Source organism: Accipiter gentilis, chromosome 19, assembly GCF_929443795.1.
Source record: "Accipiter gentilis chromosome 19, bAccGen1.1, whole genome shotgun sequence".
Classification (NCBI taxonomy): Eukaryota; Metazoa; Chordata; class Aves; order Accipitriformes; family Accipitridae; genus Astur; species Astur gentilis.
In genome coordinates, this window is record NC_064898.1 from 20,640,626 (window position 1) to 20,661,991 (window position 21,366).

A 21,366-nucleotide genomic window follows, 5' to 3' on the forward strand; every position below is an offset into this window, starting at 1 on the left:
ACCAGTAAAGTTGCAGCAGGAGGATTTATGGCAACTTTCTAATGACAAGGATAGTTAAGCTCTAAATGGACCTTACTTGGTCTGTGTAATTATCACTGTGTGCCTGTAAATCTGATTGGGAAGGGTTCATCCTGCCTGGAAGCAGGACTGTGGAATGCAGGGTGCTTTTTTTGCCCCATCAAAGGAACCCGGCTTCCCTCCAGGGCACCAGCTGGTTTTGGCTGAGGCACAGGACTATATAACCGCAGGAAGAAACCCATCCCCTTGTGCCCGGTGAACATCCTGGTGCAGAGAGAGGGTTAAACGTACAAATCGTGACTGGAGTCCGGTTATCCTGCAGAGAGAGCATAAATAGGTTAAACAGATGGTTTCAGAGATGGAATAGATACTTGTTACACCTCTCCCTGGGGAATGCCACGAAGACACTAGCCCAGGGCTGTCAAAAAGGTGCCAAAAAGCACCACCCGGCAACGCAAGTTTCCCCACGCCACCCCTTTCCCTGCTACCCTGCCCCTCATGCGCTGCAGCCGTCCACGGGCAACTGTACTGCAGCTCCATCGGGTGCACCCCACCTCCCGATACGCCGGGCAGCCCTCCCTCACCGAGGGGAGAGCGGGCTCCGCCGCCCCGGCCCCGCGCTCTCCCCTCGCCCGCCGAGGCGCCATGGCTGCCCCTTCGCCGCCGCCGCCCCCGGCGGGCACACGCCGCCTTCTCCCTCCCTGCCCGCCATTTTCCTGCCGCCGCCCGCCCGGAGGGACGGCGAGCCCGGGGGAATCGCGCACTGTGCCCATAGCAACCCCTCTGCGGCGTCGGGCGCAGGGAGAAGGAGGAGGAGGAGGGTGCGGCGAGTGAGGCAGGCTCCCGGCGAGAGTGGCGGGCTCCCGGCCGCTTCTGCTGTGAGGAGCCGCCATGCCGACGGCCGCCGCCGCGCCGCCTCCCCCTCCGGCCGGTGAGACTGGGTCGCCCGCGCTCCTTCTTCCCCCCCGTCCTTCCCTCAGGGCTGGGGCCAGCCCCGGCTGCCCCCCCCCCCCCTTTCCCCCGGGCATCGTCGCGGCGGCAGCTTCGGCCCCACAGCGGCGCCTCTCCCGCCTGGGCCGTGAGGGGAAAGCCCCGCCGGGCTGCGACGCCATGGCGCGGAGGGGGGAACGGGGCCCGCCCGCGGCCGCGCTCCCTCGGCTCTGGCTCTCCTGATTTGCCCGAAACTCCCCGTCTGTGACCAGGGGGCTCCGCCGGCACCCGCACGAAATGCCGAGATTGCTCTATATTCGCCAAACATGCGGCGAAAGGCGGCCGTCACCCTCAGCCTTAGCCGGCCGAGCCTGCGCTTCCCGAGCTGGTGGCGTTATCCCCGCACAGGGCCCAGTAGCGCGGCCTTCGCCTGCAGCCGGGCTGGCTGGGGGCTGGCAGCCTCCCCTCGTCCACCTGGAGCTGCTGCCAGGACGTGCTGCATAGGACCGGGTTTTTTTTGTGTTACAGAAATACTGGAAAACCTAAAATTGTCTCTTTCCCGTGCTCTGAGCCATATGCTTCTTCGCTTTGTTTCTTTCAATGAATTTTGGGCAGGTACTCGTCTCAAAATGCCGTCTTAATTCTTAATGCAAAGGAGTTTTCTCTTAGAACATCCAATGAGCATTTGATAACAGTTCTGATAAAAAATGGCACTAAAATTATAGGACCTGTCCTTCACTTTCAAACATATTTTTTTACAGAATTCATGTTAACAGCTGTTTACTGAACTTAAGTCCCAGGGCAGCTGCCTTTGGCTTGTTTGTGGTGGCCTGCGCCAAGAAGCCGTGCAACAGCACTTGGCGTCGATCTCCGTACAGTTACAGGTCTCCAGAGGGAGAAGGGAGACAAATCCACTCTGCTGGCAGGCCTTGCCATTTGCTTTTCTTCTAGATAAAAAAAAAAAAAAAAAAAAAAAAAGGATTACCTTGAACTTGCTGCAGTGGAACATTGTGTTAAACACATTAGTACATTGGCAAGTGGTGTAATTGGCCAGATCTTCCTCTGATGTAAGTCTGTATAATTGTGTTGAAGTCTGTAACCCTCACTTGGCATAATGAGAAATGGCTCCCTTGTGGGAAAACGATGTCCTGGTGATACTGTCTCTTTAAAAAAACAAATTACAAAACATACTTAGATATTATTTGGAAACATGAACTAGATGACCTCCTGAGGTCCCTTCCAAGCTGAATTATTCTGTGTTTCTATGCTGCTGCTGTTTGTTCATACAGTATTTTGCATGATGGAGTCCCGGTTCCTAACTGAAGCCGCTTTGTGCAGGGCAGCGATCCAGACTGCTTAGCTGGGGGAGGTGGAAGTGGAGAGATACACAGCCACGAGATCAAGTGGTGTGTTACAGCACGGGGTGTGTTACTGTCAGCCTGGATTACAGAAACAGCTTCAACCCTCTTTTCTTTGTGGCAACCCCAAATCTGCTTGAGCACTACTATCATGCTACAGATCACATGAAAATAGGCACTGGTAAACTGCAAAGGCTGTTTTTGTCCATATTTAGTAGTTTTTTACATGTATCAAACATGTTCATGCAATATCTTATTTATATTATTTAATATTTTTTATCTCAAATTGTGTAATGATTTTAACTACTACTACCATTTCTTCTCCGTAGGTGGAGAAGCTGAGGCACTAATACCTTAAGACCTACATTTTCATGCTTGCTTGACTTGAAAAACAGTATCCCACCTCCTCAAGACTTTTGACGGCGTGAAATCTAATGAAACAGTGTTAGTGCATTTTGGCACTGGAATGATGACTGCTCTAGAAGGTGGTTACTAATTGTTTCAGGTTCCTCTTATGCTTGGCTATCTTCAGTTAGCGCCCCCTCAGCCATTAGATCTACTTACGTATATTTCTGTTTACAAGTTCTGGCAAGATATCAGGGTGCTGCAAGGGGGTTTGAATATGTAACGCCCATTGTTTCCAGTCATGTAGTTAATTAGTGGAAAGGCCTGAAGGACAACACAAGTTATTTGATCCCATAGCCTGGTGATGGATTTTTTTTTTTGACCCCGCTGCTTCTACATTTAGAGTTTGATTCTGTGCCACTGAGGTCAGTGAAAATGTTATTGACTTTGGTGGGAGCAAAATATCAGGCAGTTCTAGCAAGAGAGCAACACAGGATGACTAACACATTGTATAAAGAACTGCTTTTCTACATCACATTTAATTTTGACACCGGTTTGTGTTGAAGCTGATCTATGCAGCTGAGTCAAGAGCAGTTATGCAGTATGCTCACTTGGTGAAGGCTCTGGTGCCCTCCAGTGTGATATGCCATACTGTGCCAAGTCCTTAGGCAGCCAGCAGTAGGAGCATGGCCATGTGGAGCACCTGGGAAGTGATGGCTGAAAGCTTGTTAGTCCAAGTGAGAAACCTCCCTGGTCTCATAATTGAAAATGTGATTAATGAAAGAGTTTGTGATGCCTACGGTTCTGGAAGAGAGCCAGTGTTGGGGTGGACCTGCTGCAGCATTTGCATACATAGATGGAGTAGTTGTGCTTCCTGCTGTTGCTGTGCTTCTTGTCATCTTTCTTCTGGGTCTTACTCTTTTGGGCCTTTTTCTGGGGCTGGTGGGGTCATGGCTTCTCAGTTTTTTGCATATTGCTCTGTTTCTGACAAACAGAAGAAGTAACTTTGGATCCCTGCTGATAAGAATCTCAATCTTATACATTACTCCAAACATCTTGGTTAGTTCCTGTGAAGCTGACACTGTGATGTTTCTTTGATTCATCACTTATTTCCTCTCTCTTAAATGTTGCTGAACTGACTAATGCCCTCTTCTTATTCCTCACTAGCTGTGAAGAAGAAGCAAAATTGTACTAGTGTTCACGAGGCAGTGAAAGCTGGTGATGTAGAACAGCTTGCATCAATGATAAAAAGTGGAACTGGTATTAATGAGGTGGATTTAGTCCACAAATTCACACCATTGCACTGTGCTGCACACTGTGGAAGTCTGGAGGTAAAACATTATGTTAGTGTTCACACACAGCAAGATTTTTATAAGTTAATGGTTTCCTTCTTTGTGAAAGGCGGGACACAAACCTGCTAGCTTTGGTCAAGCTAAATCAATTAATCTCTGCCTGTATTTCTCATTGAATATATTCAACAAGAGCAGAAATACAGTGTTTTAGGTTTTCATTTTGCCTTTCTGAAGCCCCAGGCGGTTTATATAGTCAACATTGCCAGATTTTACAAAATCAGTGATTTTCTTACTCTGAGCAAAGCGTGCCCTATGGTCTTCCTTCTAGACTCACAACCTTCTTTTGTCCCTATTCCGTTTTCCCCTTCTCTTGGGACACCTAGAACATCCTGTAGGATGTGTAAAATATTCTGAAGGTGATTGAAACAGGTGAGAAGTGACATGAAAACATGTTCATTCTGTTTAACAGTGTCCTGTCCCATGTCTCATTCTCTATAGAAACAGTCCTAATACATTTTATTTTAATAAATGAAAATGTTGAATATTGATGGAGAAATCAGCAGGTGCTTGCATGAATGTTTTGAACGTCCAGAAAAACTGAACTGCTGTATTCAGCACAACGTTCACCTTCTTGTTGCAGCCTCCTTGTACAATCTTTAAAGTGATCTAACCTTGAAGCAACAAGGCCATGAATAACCATATAAAAATTCATGTCCCAAAGGAAAGAATGTAAAGTTCTGGCTTGACTCAAGAAATACTAACTGCAGTGCTGTTTCTGGAATGTACAGAAACTGTCAAGAAAATGCTGATCATCATGTTGTCAACCCTAAAAATAGATTGCTTACCCACCCTTTTCTGCCTCTATAAATTCTGCCATTTTTCATTTGACTCTCTGACTTTGTAATCAATGTATTAGACTTTATTGAATTATCTGTCATCTGTTTGTCGCTAAGCTCCTTGGTGGAAACAGTGGAGGAACTGGAGCTGTAGGCTGACCTAAAAGAAGATAATAAATCGTAATAATATGTAATAAAAAGTTTTAACTGGTTCTCTAGCTGTTTTTGGATAGCCCATAAAGCTTTCCATTGCAAGCAGTAATATCTGCTGAAAAAAAGGTGGATAAAACAAAACTAGGCTGTGGAAGGATGAGAAGAAAGATGGGATTACATACGCCTAAGGAGCCTAATAAATTAAATGAGGCTTTAAATTTGTTTCATGGTATTTTTCCTGCCAGTAATTTTAGCTGGAATTCAAATGAGCATGTTTGTGTTGTTTTTTCCAATGCTTTTACCTCATGCCGTGTCAATACTCTCACAGGTTACATTTTCAATCTGGAAGAGTAAAATTAAGAAGCCATACTCTAAAATCAATGCTAGGGTCTGAATTAGTATGTTATTTTCACTTCTTGTACCCTTGGGTGAAACCTGGAAAGTATAACTTAACTGTAACTTCCTAATGCACAAGTATCTGGCTTAGGCATGCTCTGGGGGTGTCATATTTCCATAATGAAGTATTCTGATACTGTTTTGAAATGTAACATCAACTGATAAATTATAGTTAAAATGTGCCTCAGATACATGAAAGGATAGTTAAATAAAAAACTTTGGTTTTGGTTGAGCAGTGCCTTCACTGGTTGCTCTGGCATGGAGCTGATACAACACATGTAACTGTCAGAGGCTGGACAGCAGCTCACCTTGCGGCTATCCGAGGTCAGGATGCTTGCATGCAGGTACGTATAAATATTCACTCTCGAGTGAAAGTAAGTAAGGCAGACCTTCAGTTTGTACAAATTCATGATGAAGACCATCTGAGAGAGCTCCTAATGGTGCTATGAGTATCTTATCTTGATGTCTTTACAACATCTGGATTCAAGTCACTCTTGTTAAAACCAGTGCACTCATTTGTGCTATCTACTTTTTTTGTGTAGTGTCAGGGCCTTGAGGTCAGCCCAGAGTTATCCTCCTGATCATCTCAAGTCATCCTGCTAGGCAATGTTTGCTTTTTCAGCTTGTGAACTGAACTTCTGCTTTCCATCTCTTTTAGGCTTTGTTAATAAATGGAGCAAATGCAGAAGCTCAGGATGATCGTGGGTGCACTCCGTCACACTTAGCTGCAGCCCATGGGCAGTCTTACACCTTACAAACCATACTGCGAAGTGGAGCGGTGAGAGGCTTTTACCCACAGTTCCCTAGTGCAGAGCCAAAGTCTGGTATCTTTCCAGACAAAACTCTCCCTAGCTTAAACTGAGAAGTAGGACTGTAGATTAATTACTGTTGGTGAATTTATTTTTAGGGTAAATTTCCATTTTTTTATTGTAAGATACTTTAGGGGAATGATCAAAAAATCTAGAGAGAATCAATAATGTGAGTAAACCACATTCCACTGAGGATGTCATTAAATGAAGATCAGGTGCTGTGGTGGTTGTGATTTTTTGCAATTGTACGAACCTTCTATAGTAAAGGAGACGTAAACGTGAAAAAAAAATAAAATTGCAGATGCATATTTAAGGAATAATGACCAGTGCAGTGATAGAAGTATGTCTAAAAATGCACTTTTTATATGTGTGTTACTTAAATAAATCCAAGAACCTGTGAAAAGTACCTGTCTTGGAATGGGAACTCCATACATGGCGTGGACTTTGAAAAACGTTATTTGATTTGATTTAAATAATTTAACACAATGAACAGCTGATTGCTATTTATAAAATTGTCTTGTGTCTAAGATTCATTAATGAACAAATTAACCTGCTGCTTTTATTCTAGGATGTAAATGTTTCAGACAGGAATGACTGGAAGCCTGTTCATTATGCTGCTTTTCATGGTCGCTTGGGGTGTTTGCAGCTTCTTATTAGATGGGGAGCATGTATAGATGATGTGGATAACAATGGAAACCTTCCAGGTATATCAGGATAACTCATACATTTTTTAACCTTTGGTTTACAGTTGCTGTGTTATGTGATAATTATAGCAAATTATAAGTAATGCACACCAGCAGCATTTAGTATCTGATTCCATGCAATCAACATAGTTATTCCATTTTTATAATGATGGGGGGATTTACAAAATCCAAAGTATTTATCTGTCGGTGACAGTATCCTGTTCACCTCCTGCTGCTGCTGCTGGGAAGGATCCGAGCTGATGGGTGCTGGAGTAGGGAGCAGGCTGAACCTGGTTGAGAGCGCTGTGTAGGTGGGCAGCATCTCCTATGCATGTGATGGAGCATGTGTGCCAATGGAGGTCACAGGAGAAGGGTAGGTGGAGCAGGAGGCAGTTTCAGCTGCTACATGCTCCTTTTTGAATTTGTGCCAGGCTTTAATGGCTGTGCCAGTGTGATCAGATACTGGCATGTTCACATGCAGGTTTTTGTATCCCACTGTTTCTTACATGGTTTGGTAAAACCCTTGTTCTAATTCACCTGTAATTTCTTCATCTTGATTTCTGGAATGCTGGTATTTCTGTATTATGTGTAATCTGCACTCTTTTCACAATCATAAGCATAGTTGCCTTTAGCACAAAAAATGGGCAGTGTTTATTCCTTGCTCTTCACAGTTTCTCCAGTGTCCCTCTGCCTACCACCCCCCTGCCTCAATATCCTCTGTAAGTCGAATGGTATTGTTCATATTCTGGGTTTTCATTGCATCCTTTCCCTTTTAGCATTTTCCTTCTTATGGTTTGTCACATTGTTTGTTCCAATTAACTTTTTTTTTTTTTGTTCCAATTAACTTATTGTTTTTTCTCTAGGACTTGTTTAGAGTTACCTTTTTAAATCCCATCTTAAAATCTTTTACCTTCTGTTAAGCACCACTTACCTCATAAACTGATACCTATGTTCTGTTTTGCAAACCTGGCTCTTGCATCCCAGCAGAACATCTGGTGTATTAGCAATAAGGGGTTATGATGTCAGGCATCCTGGTGGCAGTGTAGAAGGTAGCTTTATTTGCATTTGGGAACACTTCCCTGATAACAGACTGTTATGAAGAGGTGGCAAATGCTAGCACAGTTCTACTTAAATGCTCTGTATATACTGGTTAGTAGAAAATTGTTTTTGTTGTTATTTTGACATCTACAGAAGCTTGATCCTCGAGGCTTTCTTCTGTTTCATTTGATTGTATTATCATCCAAAGGAAAGAAAAAAGCTTTGCAACACTGCTAGTAAAAGATTAATAAAGTGGTGTGATGTACAGATCAGCTTTTCCTCAGCTTCTGAAACGGCAAAGTGAACTTAAATCATCTTTACATATTTCAGCTTCAAGATTAGCTGCACAGTGCTATAATTTTTCCTAACAGTATACTGAAAGAAATTTACTGAGGTTGCGATGCCATACACCTAAAACTTGGCTGCACCTTTTGCATGTGTGTGTTATAGCAGAGGCTTTAATTACCTATAGCATGCTAATTTGGGGGAAGAACTGTGGCTCATTCAGTGTACAGAATGGGCTGTGCTCATTAATTCAACATTTTGTTTTCTCTCTGTATTTGGTTTTTGGCCATATCCATGCTTCTTTTATTGCTCACTAGTTAAACCCGTTCTAAATATAATATTAATTTAATCGTAGTGCAACATGTGAATTTTTCACAAACACTGTTTTTTCACTTGTGTCTTTGAGAAGAGCGAATAGTGTTAGCCTGATTTTATAAAAGGCAAGAGGAAACACAGAGAAGTTGGGATGCCAACAAAAACTACCCACTGCCTATATGTGATGCCTGAGACAAGGTTTTGCAAAGTTCTTGGCACTAGGCTGCATATTTTCTGTTAAAATCACAGTACCCTTTGGCTTTAGTCTCAGCTGCCAAGTGCTCAGCATGCCCGAGGATGGTACAGCACAGTTAGATGTTGGGCACTAGGTACTAAGAAACACACAGGTTAAAAGCCACCTAAGAAAAGCTCCTTTATGTGTCTTCTACAGCATCCCACTGAAACTGTGCAAAAAGACATGGACAGAATACGACTCTTTAATCTATTTTCCCCTTGCCATCTTTGCAGAAAATGTTGAGCTTTTCTGACTGCTTTCTGCACAGGACAGACATCTGATTAAAAAAAAAAAGTTTCATCCCAAAAGATGAAGTTTTATCCCTGAGATTTTAGGTATCTGAAAGTGGATTCAGGAGGGTTGAGGCAGTTTTTCACTAGCTGACTAGTAATCAGTACTTACTTTTAACAAGGTACCTCTTCTCACTTATCCTTGAGTAACTAACTCACTGAATAAAATTATGACAATGGGAAAAACTACCCTGATTTCAGTGAAGCTCAGATTTTGTTGTGTTACATTTTAGCAATCATCTGTACCTAAGTATTGTCATCTTGCTGTAAAACCAATATCCATCACCTTTTAGAGCAATTTTGTTCTGGAAAGCTGTGGATGGTTTGCAGTCGAGAACTTGAATGTGCCAAGAATTAAGTGACATGGGTTTTTTTTGGTTCTGGGTGCATTGCTTATAAGTTGTGAAGATAATGAGATTCTTACCTGGAGACGAACTAATCCTTTTGCCTGTAGAACATCAGGCAGCTTTTACAGAGCATTTTCATGGAGTGATAACATGTAATAAGCATTTATTTGGCAGCTTCTTCCCATTAACAGGACTACAAAATACTACTCATTTCAAAATAATGAGCATGTGTTTTGTACATCTTACTTTGTTATAGACCCAACACCCTAGTAGTATTAAATAATTAAACCCCAGCATAGCCTGAAGGACAAGGCAGGAAACACTTGACCCCCACAGGGAAGCAGTCATTGCCATGGTGAGGTTGAGCACACAGCAACTGTCTACAACAGTTGAAGGAAAAAACATAATAGAAGTACCATGAATAGAAGCCTCTGTCATGGGATGTACCTTCAAATACTTTACCCAGTAAAGTGAAAGTCACTGTGCCCATTTTACAGATGGGTAACTGAGGGTGTGATGCATCTCGTTTGTGGTGGCACAGTAGAGGTAGGACTAAAGCAGAAATGGCTTTAACTCCTAATCAAGGACACTGCTTGCTGGCCCTCTGTAATGAGTATCCCTAGGATGGGGAAGTCAGACGGCTGCTGAAGAGTGAGAGTTGTGTTCATGGGGAAGATGAGACCCCAGCAGTGCACTCTCCTAGCTAGTGCTCAGTGGTCTCTTGGCAATGTTGTGTTGTCTGCTGCAATCAGCTCTGCCAGGGAGTCTTCTTTGCACATCCTATCCTTGACAGCTTTCTTTTGCCTTCTTTGCATAGAGCTGAACTCTGTCCTGGTTAGGAGCTGAATGTCCCCTATTCAACTGAGGCTGCTCCTACTTGTTGGATGGCTCAAGCACTGGTAGATGAGCTAGACGTAACTAGTGGTGAGAGCACTACTTTCTTGGTGGGCAGCAGTGCTCTGCTCTAACATACTTTGTTTCACCTTGTCCTATAGCTCATCTGGCAGCAGTGGAAGGACACTTGCATTGCTTTAAGTTCTTGGTCAGTAAAATGGCCAGTGTCATGCACACACTGAAAGCCAGGAATGACCAAGGAGAGACTCCAAGGGACTTGGCTGAACGGTTCTATAAAGATAATATTCTACAATATATTGATGGTGTGGAAAAAGAGGAGGAGCATCCAGAGGCACAGGAAGGTGAGTATGGATCAACATACTGTTAAAATAGGCATTGTAATTCCATAGAAATGCTTGATTCTGCAAACTTGTATGAGCACAAGTCTAACATTTAAATTACCAATATAAGGAAGAGGTGTTCCTTTCAATGCTTACTATGCTTACTGATAGCTGAAGACTGGGATATTCAATGTGATTTTATAAATGTCTTGGGTTTACCCACAATCAAAATAAAACTTGTCACACTGTGTTGCATTATGAGTACCAAGTTATCCATGTTCTTAGACTCCAGCAGAGATCCAGAAAAACTGTATAATTTTAATGAGTTTGCAGATTTGCCTGCTCAGAATCCCTTACTTGCATTGAATAGCAACTTAGCCTGGAAATGTTCCACTGAAATTAAGGTTACTTGCTAACCAGCAATACTACTGCAGTCAGAACAGCTGAAGGATGGAAGTGTGGCAAGGTCTGTAAGGAGAAGTGCACCTTCACCTCTCTACTTTTTCTAGGCACTTACTGCCCTTATCTGCTAGTCTTTTTTCATTATACACATATGTTTATATGTCAGTAATCCCTGTCTATAAAAAATAACTAGAAAAATCAAATTATATGAGTAGTTTTTAAGTAAGAAGAAGTAAAATAGTTTATATATTTGGTTAGACTATGGAATTCAACAGGCAAACGACTCCAGTTAACACCAGTCATACAACATCAACTGTAAAACAAAGGTATACTTGTTATTTCAGGTTTATGAAATTAATCTCTTAACTGTAGAAGATGCCTGTAGCCATAACCAAGACATGTTTAGTCAAGTCTATGATGAACAGTGCTAGTTATGCAGCTGCATTTTAACTGGTTAAGGGTGCATTAACCTTGCTAAATACAGCTATGAAGTGACCGTGCATTAGTTGCTATAAGAGGCAAGATGTTAGAGACAAATATGAGCATGTTTAGTGGAGTTACTGTCATCTGTTTGGAAACATGTGCATTTCATTTTCAGTTTTAGCTTTCCCAGCTCATTGCGCTGCTTTCAAAGGGGATTTGTTAGTGCTTAGAAGATTAGTGAGAAGTGGAGTAATCAATATTAATGAGCGGGATGATAAGGGATCCACTCTCATGCACAAAGGTCAGTAATTATGATCTGTGCTTCAGCTTGTTACTGTTTGTTGCTGACTTGTTTACTTAGTTTTTCAAGTGGCTGCTCATCAGATAAACTTCATGAAAAACAGCATCTCATTTCCTGAGGGCTTGAAAGGGCAACCCTGAAAAAAGATACTGTGTGATGTATGTGCGCGTAGGTGTCACTTTAAAAACAAAATAACCAAGCTGAAGTAAAGAAAGAAGAGCTTACATTAAAGAGGGAACAACCTCTGAACTGAAAACTAAATAGGTTTTTTTATCAGGCGAAATGTGACTTTTAGAAACATTGGCAAGCTAGGTATAAGAATGATCAGTATTGTGGCCTGGGCCTTTACTTACTGAACATACCAGTACTGTGGAAATGTGTTGTAAAAACCACAACAAAGTCATTCGGTAGGACACTGTGAAGGAAGGTAAACTTCTGGTATCTAATACCTTGATATATAGTGGAGTGCTAGCATTACAGAAAAATGGTCCCCTTGTGTTTGGGCAGTTTCATAGTAATGCCTGAAAAGAGAAATAGGAGAAGAAAGAGGGAAGTATTTTTGTAATATGCTTTTAACACTATTTCCCACAATTCTTTTTGACTAAATATAAATGGTAGAATTTTTAAAAACATAATTGAAATTCTCATTAAAAAAATTGATATGCAGGGATTTTAAAAATGTTTTCTATATTCTTTCCCACCCTCTTTTCTTGGAATGGTGCTAACCTACAATTGTTTCATCCCCAATCTTTACATGCAATGTTGGTGTTATGGGGAAATACTACGGCTGATATTGCAATTTCATTTCCTTATCTCAGTGAGAAAACAAATACGGCAAACATCCAAAGGGGGTGCTGTCAAGAAATGGATTTATTCTTTCTTGAGAAAAACAGCTTGCAGGTTTCAGCTAGACATGCCAAATACCATCTTCCATATGGAAGACATCGTTCCTGGCACCACAGGGTATGAGCAGTAGCCATGCCAGATCACATGACTAGGCAAAGCTCTTGCGTTAGGCTGCAGCTGAGAAGTGTTGCCTTGAGGGTCTGGCCCGAGAAATTATGTACCTATAGCTCCAGCACAAAGCCCTGGCTTCTCTGCTCCATGAGACAGCACCACACACCACAGATTGGGGCAACCAGCTGTGTCTGATGTAAGGGAGCCCAAAGCCAGAAAGAGATGACAATACTTTGCTGCAAATCTATGACATATAGGCCTTACTGCAAGAGAATGTGAGGCAGCAGTTTTTTGTGTGTCTCATGCTCAGCGCACGAGACTGGGCAAGTTTAGTTTAACTTGTGTCCAGGAAGAGTTGCCACTAAATTTCTGGAACTAGAAAGTGTCACAAAACCACATTGCATGACCTTCCCCAAAACTGTGTGTACCCATGTGACTTCAGCATCTTGACGTATAGGTTTCTCTTGAAATAGTATCTCCCCTGTGGTGTCTTAGTGAACCTAACCTCTGGCATGTCAAATGATAACAAGAGGAGGACATTTTAGGTTTGAAACACTTCAGTGTGTATAACTGACTGTCCTGGTTTAGGCTGGGATAGAGGTAATTTTCTTTCTAGTAGCTGGTATAGTGTTATGTTTTGGATTCAGTATGAGAAGACTGGTGATAACACACTGATGTTTTCAGTTGTTGCTAAGCCGTGTTTATGCCAAGTCAAGGATTCTTCAGCTTCTCATGCCCAGCCAGCAAGAAGGCTGGAGGAGCACAAGAAGTTGGGAGGGGATGCAGCTGGGACAGCAGACCCCAACTGGCCAAAGGGGTATTCCATACCATGTGACGTCATGCCCAGTATATAAACTGGAGGAAGTTGGCCTGGGGGGGATTGCTGCTCAGGAAGTAACTGGGCAAAGGTCGACAAGTGGTGAGCAATTGCATTGTGCATCACTTGTTTTGTATATTCCAGTCCTTTTATTAGTATTGCCATTTTATTATTGTTATTATTATAATTTTTAGTTTCTTCCTTTCTGTTCTATTAAACTGTTCTTATCTCAACCGACGAGTTTTACCTTTTTCCTTCCAATTCTCTCCCCCATCCTACTGGGTAGGGTGGAGTAAGTGAGTGGCTGTGTGGTGCTTAGTTGCTGTCTGGGGTTAAACCACGAGACTGACTTGTGTGCACCTTCCTTCCCGTAGCTGCTGGACAGGGGCATGTCCATTGCTTACAGTGGTTGATTGAAATGGGAGCTGACTGTGACATTACAAATGATGCTGGAGAGACTCCAAAGGATGTAGCCAAGAGGTAGCAGTACATATCCTGTAGCTCTGTCATTTATTTACTTACTATTTATATATCAATATAATGTCAACTTTCTTGGAATTGTGATTTTCAGTGATGGAGCGAGAACAGATCAGACCCATAAATTCCAGCTCTGAGTGATAAGCAAAGCTGTATTGTAGCTATAAAAGGTTTTAATTTTCACTTAATTTAATTTTTTCTTTTTAGCAAGGTCAGACATAAAAGATGAAAACTAGCTGATCTGCCAAAGGGAAGTTGTGAGCCAGTATGCTTACGGTTTGCTGTACAAAGTAAATGAGAAGTAGGAAAGGCCAGCTGATTTTTGCATTAATAAAAATAATGCAGTGTCTGATAAGATTCAATTAAGAAATGCTGCAAAGCAAAAGATACCTCTGATGTAGGAGTCATTCTCATAAGATTCCATTGAGGGCAGAGCTGATGCTATCAGAATACTACAAAAAGCAGATTAGCTGCTCACAGTTTGTGTAGCAGTACTTCCTTTAATCCTGAAAGCCCCTCCGATAAATAGGAACATAAAGAGTTTTAGAGAGCTTCTATCACATGCATTTTTCCAGATGATGGTGATATTTCAGTGTAGGTTAACTGTTCTCTGTGCAGGTTTGCCCATCTGGCAGCTGTGGAACTTTTGACACGAATAACTGGAGACAGTAACTCTAGTGATGAAGAACTGGATGCGAACAACATAAAGTTTTTTGAAAGACATGGTGTGGAAGGAAGTACAGATAGCAAAGAAGATTTAACACTGGATAAAGCAGAGAAAAGGAATGCACGCAGTAAGCACTGTCTTTCCATCACTCCTTATTTGAAAAAGTTGGTCTCAAGACATTATAGTCCTAGTTGCACAGTTTCTGCCAACTGCTGTGACTTTTTCGTTGTAAGATGAGAGAGTTGACAGGGTATCTGTACTACTAAGCATTCAAACAAATTGTGGAAAATTAGAAAGCATAGCAGGGGGCAATCAGAACATAATGGTTACACTGTTTTAAGCTGTGTTGGTGAAACCATGTTGGATTGCTACTTGTTTTTGAGATCTGTTAGCTGCATGGGTGTCAGATGTAGCTCAGTATTTGCTGAGTGGTGTGATTTCTGCTGTGTTTGTGAGACTATTTTCCAGACTATTGGATTCCAGCATGACGTCTTCTCCATGCTTTTTACCTACCTGGGGAACTCTGTCTTACAGTAAGGGCCTATCGCAAGATTCAGGAACTTCAGCAACTTCTAGAAATTGCCTACAGCAACTATAGACAGCTGGGAGGAATAACTGAAGAGGAGAAGAAGATGAAAAAAGAAGAAAGGGAAGTTGAGAAGTAAGGTTAATTTGCCCTGCTAATGTTTAACTCTGTGAGGCCTGTTTTAAGGCTAACTTAATTATGCTCAAATTGCTTTGGCCATTCTGTCTTTTCGACTTAACAACTTTAGCCAGGCCAAAAAGAAATGGACTTCAGCAGTTTGTCTGACCATTTCTAAACTTCTACCACCAGGATCAGCCCCACAGCACAACGTGTGTTTGATGGGTCCACACTTGTTGTGCAAGATCATCTCTTTGGCCTTCGGGTTTTCATGCAGCATAAGTGCAGTAGGTCTGATAAGTCCTGGCTGTTTTGTTTGCATTGAGGATGCCAAATACATGTATGCACTTTAATAACTCTGGAAAAAGGCATTAGTCTTAGCATGGTATGGATGGAAGTGCATATACAGCAGAAATTATTCAATGACCTGCTACATTTCTGTGTCAAGGGCAATATATTTCCGTGCTCAAGAAAGCATTAGCTCATATCCAGACCACAGAAAAAAGAAATCTCAGCAAACCTGCCCTTGCATGTGAAGCACTTTTCATAATGTCTGTCTAATTCTCAGGGTCTTTATTAAATGAAAAGGTTCTGTTAAATTGTTCAGGTGATTTGATGGGCAGACTGTCTAAGTTTCAAAGAAAAGCCTTTCTGTCTATCAAAGATTTAGAGCTTAAACTATAATGCAGCATCCAAAAGACAGCCCTGTCTCCACCTCTACCTGTGAAAGATTTGGCTACCCGCTGTTCTCAGTCTCTCTAGATAACCACGTCCGTTATGTGTTTGGGCCACCCCAAACCACTGTCTTTATTTGGTCACTGAGAGGAGTCTGTATCCGGAGCGCTTGTATGCCATCAGGAAGACAACAGACTTACCAGTCAGTGTAGATACGGAGCAGGTAATAGGTGTCACAGATTGGAATTAAAAGTAGTTTGTTCTACCATATATGAGCCAAGAAACTGAGGTCAGGATTTATTTTGGTTCCAGATCACCCTTTGACTCAGCCCAGGCTAGAAGTCCATCTTCCTTAACTTGGTATGTCTGCAATATAGATGTCTGCATCCAAGTTAGTTACCTTGAGCTCCTTTTTAGACTTCCTGGAGAGGTGTAGGCACTTTCAGGGCATAATTAGATAGGTACTTCAGGATGAGATTCATCACTTCTAGAAATGTTTCTCCTGGCTTTACAGGAGGAGGGTGACCAGCTTGGATGTTGATGCCTACGTTGGAAGGTCAGAGAAATGTGTTTGCAATGATGGAAGAGTCAGTGTTGACTAATGGCAGAAATTAGAGTTCATTTTGGATAGAGCAGCTACTCAAAAGCTAGCAGTGCTGATTAGAGGGCTCTGCTAAGCATCTTTAAGGGATTTTGCTTTCTGTGGCATGTGCGGCTAAACTAGAAAAATAGTGAGGGTCTCTGAAGTGTCTCTCACCTGTGGAGGCCAGAAAGCATCCCTAGCTCCACACTGTCCTTTTGAAATGGAAATACTGCTTCTCAGCATACCTACTACCCTTCTCAGGGTACCTACCTGTGGATAAACCTCAAGATGCTTGTATTGTATGCCAGAAAAACTCATCATTTAAACATATTTAATGGCAACACCATTTTGCTAGATGAAAAGCAGGAATTGCCACTTGGGGGAGGCTACTGTAGCAGATTTTGAAGATTCCTGCTTTAGTCCATGTTTTCTGGCTAGAGGAGACCTGTTATGAACCACCGTGCAGTGCTTTGCTTTGACTAGGCTGCATTGCATGGAAAAAAATGCCACCACGTGTGTGCCACACAGTTTTAGAGCTGTGTCTCATTAATGTGAAGTGTGCAAGAAGCCAGCCTGTCCCCCCTGAGCACTGATTTCCTGGCATATGCACAGGCCATTTTTACAGTGTCAGTGAGGCTGACAATAAAGCCTGGTAACCTTGGGCTGCGTGAGTCAGGAGTACTTCAGTCCGGGAAAAGCAGCAGCTCTTGCTGAGAGGTTTCCTGCCCTGCTGTTTGTATCCACAGGGCAGATATCTCCCTTTTCCTTTCACCAATCTTCCATCTCTGTGGCTGTGCTAATTTATCCTGATACAGAGGAGAGCCAGCTCAACTCCAGATGACTCAGTTGCTGAGGTCAATTGCTGTTATAATAAGAATATATGTGAATTATGTCTCAGCTAACCAGTTCCAGGAATTTCAATTAATTTAGGAGCCGCTGTGGGTGGGACCAATGAGATCTCGTGCAACTGTTTATCAGCCAGTGCTTCAGTTTCCCTTTAGTGTCATGCAGGCTGTCATTTGAGTGTTCCTCATCTGTGGCTAAGCCAATCAATATGAAGGATGTAGAGGCACCAGACGTAAACGAAAAATCTGCCCCTGACTCCTCCAGAATCTCAGTTTTATGCTTTTTCTCTGTTTCATACTAGGCTTTTTGCTTCTTGGGCACGTCTCCCTCCCCCGCAGCTGGAGATAGACCTGGGTTACAGCCTACCCAAGACCCTAGCATCTGGCTCAGTGTGTGGGAAGACGTCTCCATCTCGTGGTCAGATTGCGCTGAGCACAGCTGACAGCGAAGAAGGAAAAACAGTTGTTTAGAGCTGTTATAAAGGGTCTTGAGGCAGGAGCACACTGTAGCTCATCCCAGCACAGTTGGCGTGAGGAGTACTGCACTGCTTTCTGCGGTGACTAACCTGTTCCTTAGGAAAGGCACAGGACCACGTGGAGTAGCCAGGGCAGGTTTGGATGTGCTTCATGCTCTGCTTGTCTCCTTTGCTTTTGGCAGGGCTGTGAGGGAGCTGGAGGCCCAGCTGGAATATGAGCGAGTCAGGCGGGAGAAGCTGGAGAGCCAGCTGGATGACTACCGTGCTGAGATAAGCCACCTTAGGGAGAGCCTGGAGAAGACCCGCATCCCCCCTGCTGTCCCCGTGGTGAGTGCCACACGAACTCCCCAGTGCGTGGGACAGCGGCTACTGCCCGTTGCTTGTGTAAGTATGTTCTCACTAAGATTCTCAGGCATGGTGTTAGCAAATACTGGAGTAAAGGTGTTAGGAGCTTTTAACGTGGGACACTGAAGAGAGAGTAGCCTTTGTCACATCCTGACAGAGTCTTTGCCTAGTGAAAGGATATCAGTTTCTCTTTGTAACCTGGCAGAGAAGCACTGATGTTCTTCATATTAACAAAAGGGAGTGGACTGATCCCTGGGTACTTCCATCCTGCATATACAGTGCCTGACAGGTCATCTTGGCTGGTACCTGGTATCTGAGACTGGACCAGCACTTCAGGAGAGGTGTTATCACCACCTAAATCGTTACCTGGCCTATGGGTGTGGAATCACAGCTGTGGGTTTGTAGGATTCTGTAACCCACAAAGATACAGAGGCTTTTATTCTCTAAATTTCTCTACTTTATTACAGATTACCACAAATACCACCAAGTAGGTATATACTATTACAGGCTACTACAAACTTAGCATTAGTGAAGCAAACTTACCAACAATATAACAGCTGATGTACTTCTGATTGACTACCTATAAGGATATATAATATCAGTATGAAGTGAGTTAGAATGAAGTGAGTTAGAGAGATTTCAGAAGGGGCCAAACCATCCCAGAGGGGAGGACAAACTGAACCCCTAAAGTGGGCCCCAAGGGGACCAAGAAAATAACAGGCTCTCACTTCAAAGATAATCTGCATCACAGAGTCTGGAGTCAGCCAGGCATCCCAAATGAGAGTGCAGGATCTTGTAGAAAGTTTGTGTGGAGAATTCAGCCTGTTCAGGAAAGGAAAAGTATGTGCAGCATGGGAAGTTCTCAGAGAGAGGGGCTCCATTTTGGATTAAAAATTAAGTCCTTTTTATGTCATGGAGACATAAGAGAGTGGAGGACACCACCACTGCAAGCAGCCAATAGATGCTGGTGTTTCTATTTCTAATTTCCTATTTTTCACCTGTAACAGCCAATAGATGATGAGGTTTCTGTTCTTTCAGACAATTTTTGGTTTTTCCAGAGTATTTTCCACCTTTTCAAACAATAAATTGCCTTTACAGTCCCTTGGTTTTGTGCTTATTGGTGGTATTTCAGGATGCTTCTGATTTCTGGGTACCACAGCTGTACTTCAAAGAGGCCAGCTGCACTTCTCAAGGATGTTTCTAGTTTCCAGCCTCACAGTTCCCAGGCTGGCAGACATTTTCTTTGTCAATATTTTTCAGCAGGCACCTTCCTCCATTCAGTGATTTTTTCCTAACAAGGCCACCTTTCTGGCTGTTCACATCAGGTGTCAACCTGATATGTCAACACCTCACCCCCAGCTGCAGGGTTTGTAGCAATCAATCACAGCACATGTTGTAGGATATTTCTTTTGCTTGAAAACTCTCCTTCAGAACTGGTTTGTTTTCATCCCTTTTACACCAGCCTGGGAAGTGAGTTGGTGGAGAACTGTAGTACAGTACTGTATTGCTGTGTGCAGTGGCTGACTTCAGTGAGTGTTCTCATGTGTCATCTGCTATCGTCATTTAAGCCGTGTGTGGATTTGGCCAAGAGCAGAGGTGATGCCACCCCTCTGCAGCTGGGAGCAGGAGCTGTGGACTGTGTTGTGCTGCACATCCTTGGAGAAGGACAGAGGAATTTCCGTCCCAAGAATTTTAGTCCTTCTGTTGCTGTCATCTGATCCCAGGCTAACACGGCATGGCCGCGTGTGCAGTGTGGCCAGATGGTATTCAATTGCTGCAACTCAAAGCAGGGAGGCCTTCAGGTTGCTACAGTGCCTGTGTCACACACTTGTGCAGGGTGTTGGCTTCACAATTTACCTTCTCTCACACCTGTGTGTGCTTTGAGCAGCGCAATGTGGTCTGGCACAACCACACTGCAGTTCTTTCCATTGCTCTTCTACCCCCCTTGCCCACTTTCTTCCTCCTGCCCCCCCTTGCAGGATTGTTTCTGCACCCTTCCTGCCCTCTGGGGCCTTTTTTGCCTTTCCTTTAGCCTGTGCCCACTTCCCCCACCACCATATACAGGCTGTGATGCTCCTTCAGCTGTTCGCTTTCCACTGTATCCTTTGGGACTGGTCTTTTCCATGCTGCCGAGACCCTCCAGCCAGCCAGGTGCCTTCACCTTGGAAAGAAAAGCAACTTTCTACTTCCACATCTTTCTTTAAGACATTACTCATTCTAGTCCCTGGCAGGTTTAAAAATCTAGGACAACTATGGCCACATTTGTAAGGACAATCCATTTGTAAGGTAGAAGAGTGGCTGTTGTCAGTTTTTTTACCAGCAGCAGTCTGAAAAAGTCCAGTTGGGCATTAGGTTTACTAGCTGGGACTGGAGACAACTTCTATTGGGGCAAGTTTTTTTCAGAAACTTCTGCCTTCACATTTTACCCTGCTGTAACTGTCATCCCATGCCCTGGGACTATGCTCTGCCCTCAGCTTCAGTTTGAACACAACATTCTGTGGTTACTCAAAGCCATGTACTTTTAAATCCTGTCTTATGAGGTAGCACGTTTAAGTGATTGATTGCTATTTAATGGCTGCAATGTCCTTTGTTTCAGGAGGCTGAGACCATCTCCAAGTCTTGCAAAGAGAAAAAGAAGGTAAAGAAGAAACCAGCCTGCAGTCTTGGAGGAGTGTTTGTGAGACTGCGCTGAGGAATGAACCTCCGATGAGGGGCAGGCAGACTGAGGAGGTAGAATGGCAATATTCTACACAATGCAAAGTGTTTGCATAGCCCAGCTTCACAGATGAGTTGTGGTTCTCTTCATTTCCATGAACTATTTTTTTAGTTCTCTGGGATAGAAAATATTTTTAAATCACAGCAGCAGCATTTTTTATTAGGGGGAGAAAAAAAAAGGCAGAAAAACTTCTCTTCCTGTCTAGGTAGTAGTTTAGCAACAGCTTTGCAAATTATAAGGTGACATTTCAAAAGTTAACTGCAGCAATATCCTAGGGCCTCCTAGATCAGAAAAAAGTAACCCCTATGGGTCTATTTTGTACTACTACCTTAGGAGGGGAAAAAACCAAAAAGCACCTTACCTCCTAAAATAATCAGATAGGACCTTCAGTGTGGAACCAGAATACAGTCTGTGGGAGAAGTACTTCTCAGCTGCAGACAGGTGCCAGGCCCCTTCATTTTCATCTTCCAAGTCATCCTAAATAAGCCAGGAACTGACTCCTCTGTGAGGTGCCAGATGAACTGCAGTGGTGGG

The 21,366-nt window shown here is 43.2% G+C and overlaps 1 protein-coding gene across 7 annotated transcripts; it reads left to right on the forward strand.

The window, feature by feature from the left end:
• Nucleotides 1–565: 565 nt before the first annotated feature.
• ANKRD42 (ankyrin repeat domain 42) lies at nt 566–21,328 on the forward strand. Of its 7 annotated transcripts, none has more exons than XM_049823465.1 (12): nt 594–2,791; nt 3,819–3,982; nt 5,565–5,672; nt 5,987–6,106; nt 6,706–6,841; nt 10,326–10,526; nt 11,506–11,631; nt 13,780–13,885; nt 14,501–14,676; nt 15,084–15,210; nt 17,954–18,155; nt 20,713–21,328. In XM_049823465.1, exons 1-12 carry the CDS (start codon nt 2,773–2,775, stop codon nt 20,806–20,808), a joined length of 1,581 nt encoding a protein of 526 aa, XP_049679422.1. In that variant the 5' UTR covers nt 594–2,772; the 3' UTR covers nt 20,809–21,328. The 7 variants fall into 7 exon arrangements, with proteins under 7 accessions (XP_049679425.1, XP_049679424.1, XP_049679422.1 ...); XM_049823463.1 differs by having other exon boundaries at nt 594–2,015; nt 2,636–3,982; XM_049823464.1 differs by having other exon boundaries at nt 594–949; nt 2,636–3,982.
• The last annotated feature ends 38 nt before the right edge of the window (nt 21,329–21,366 follow it).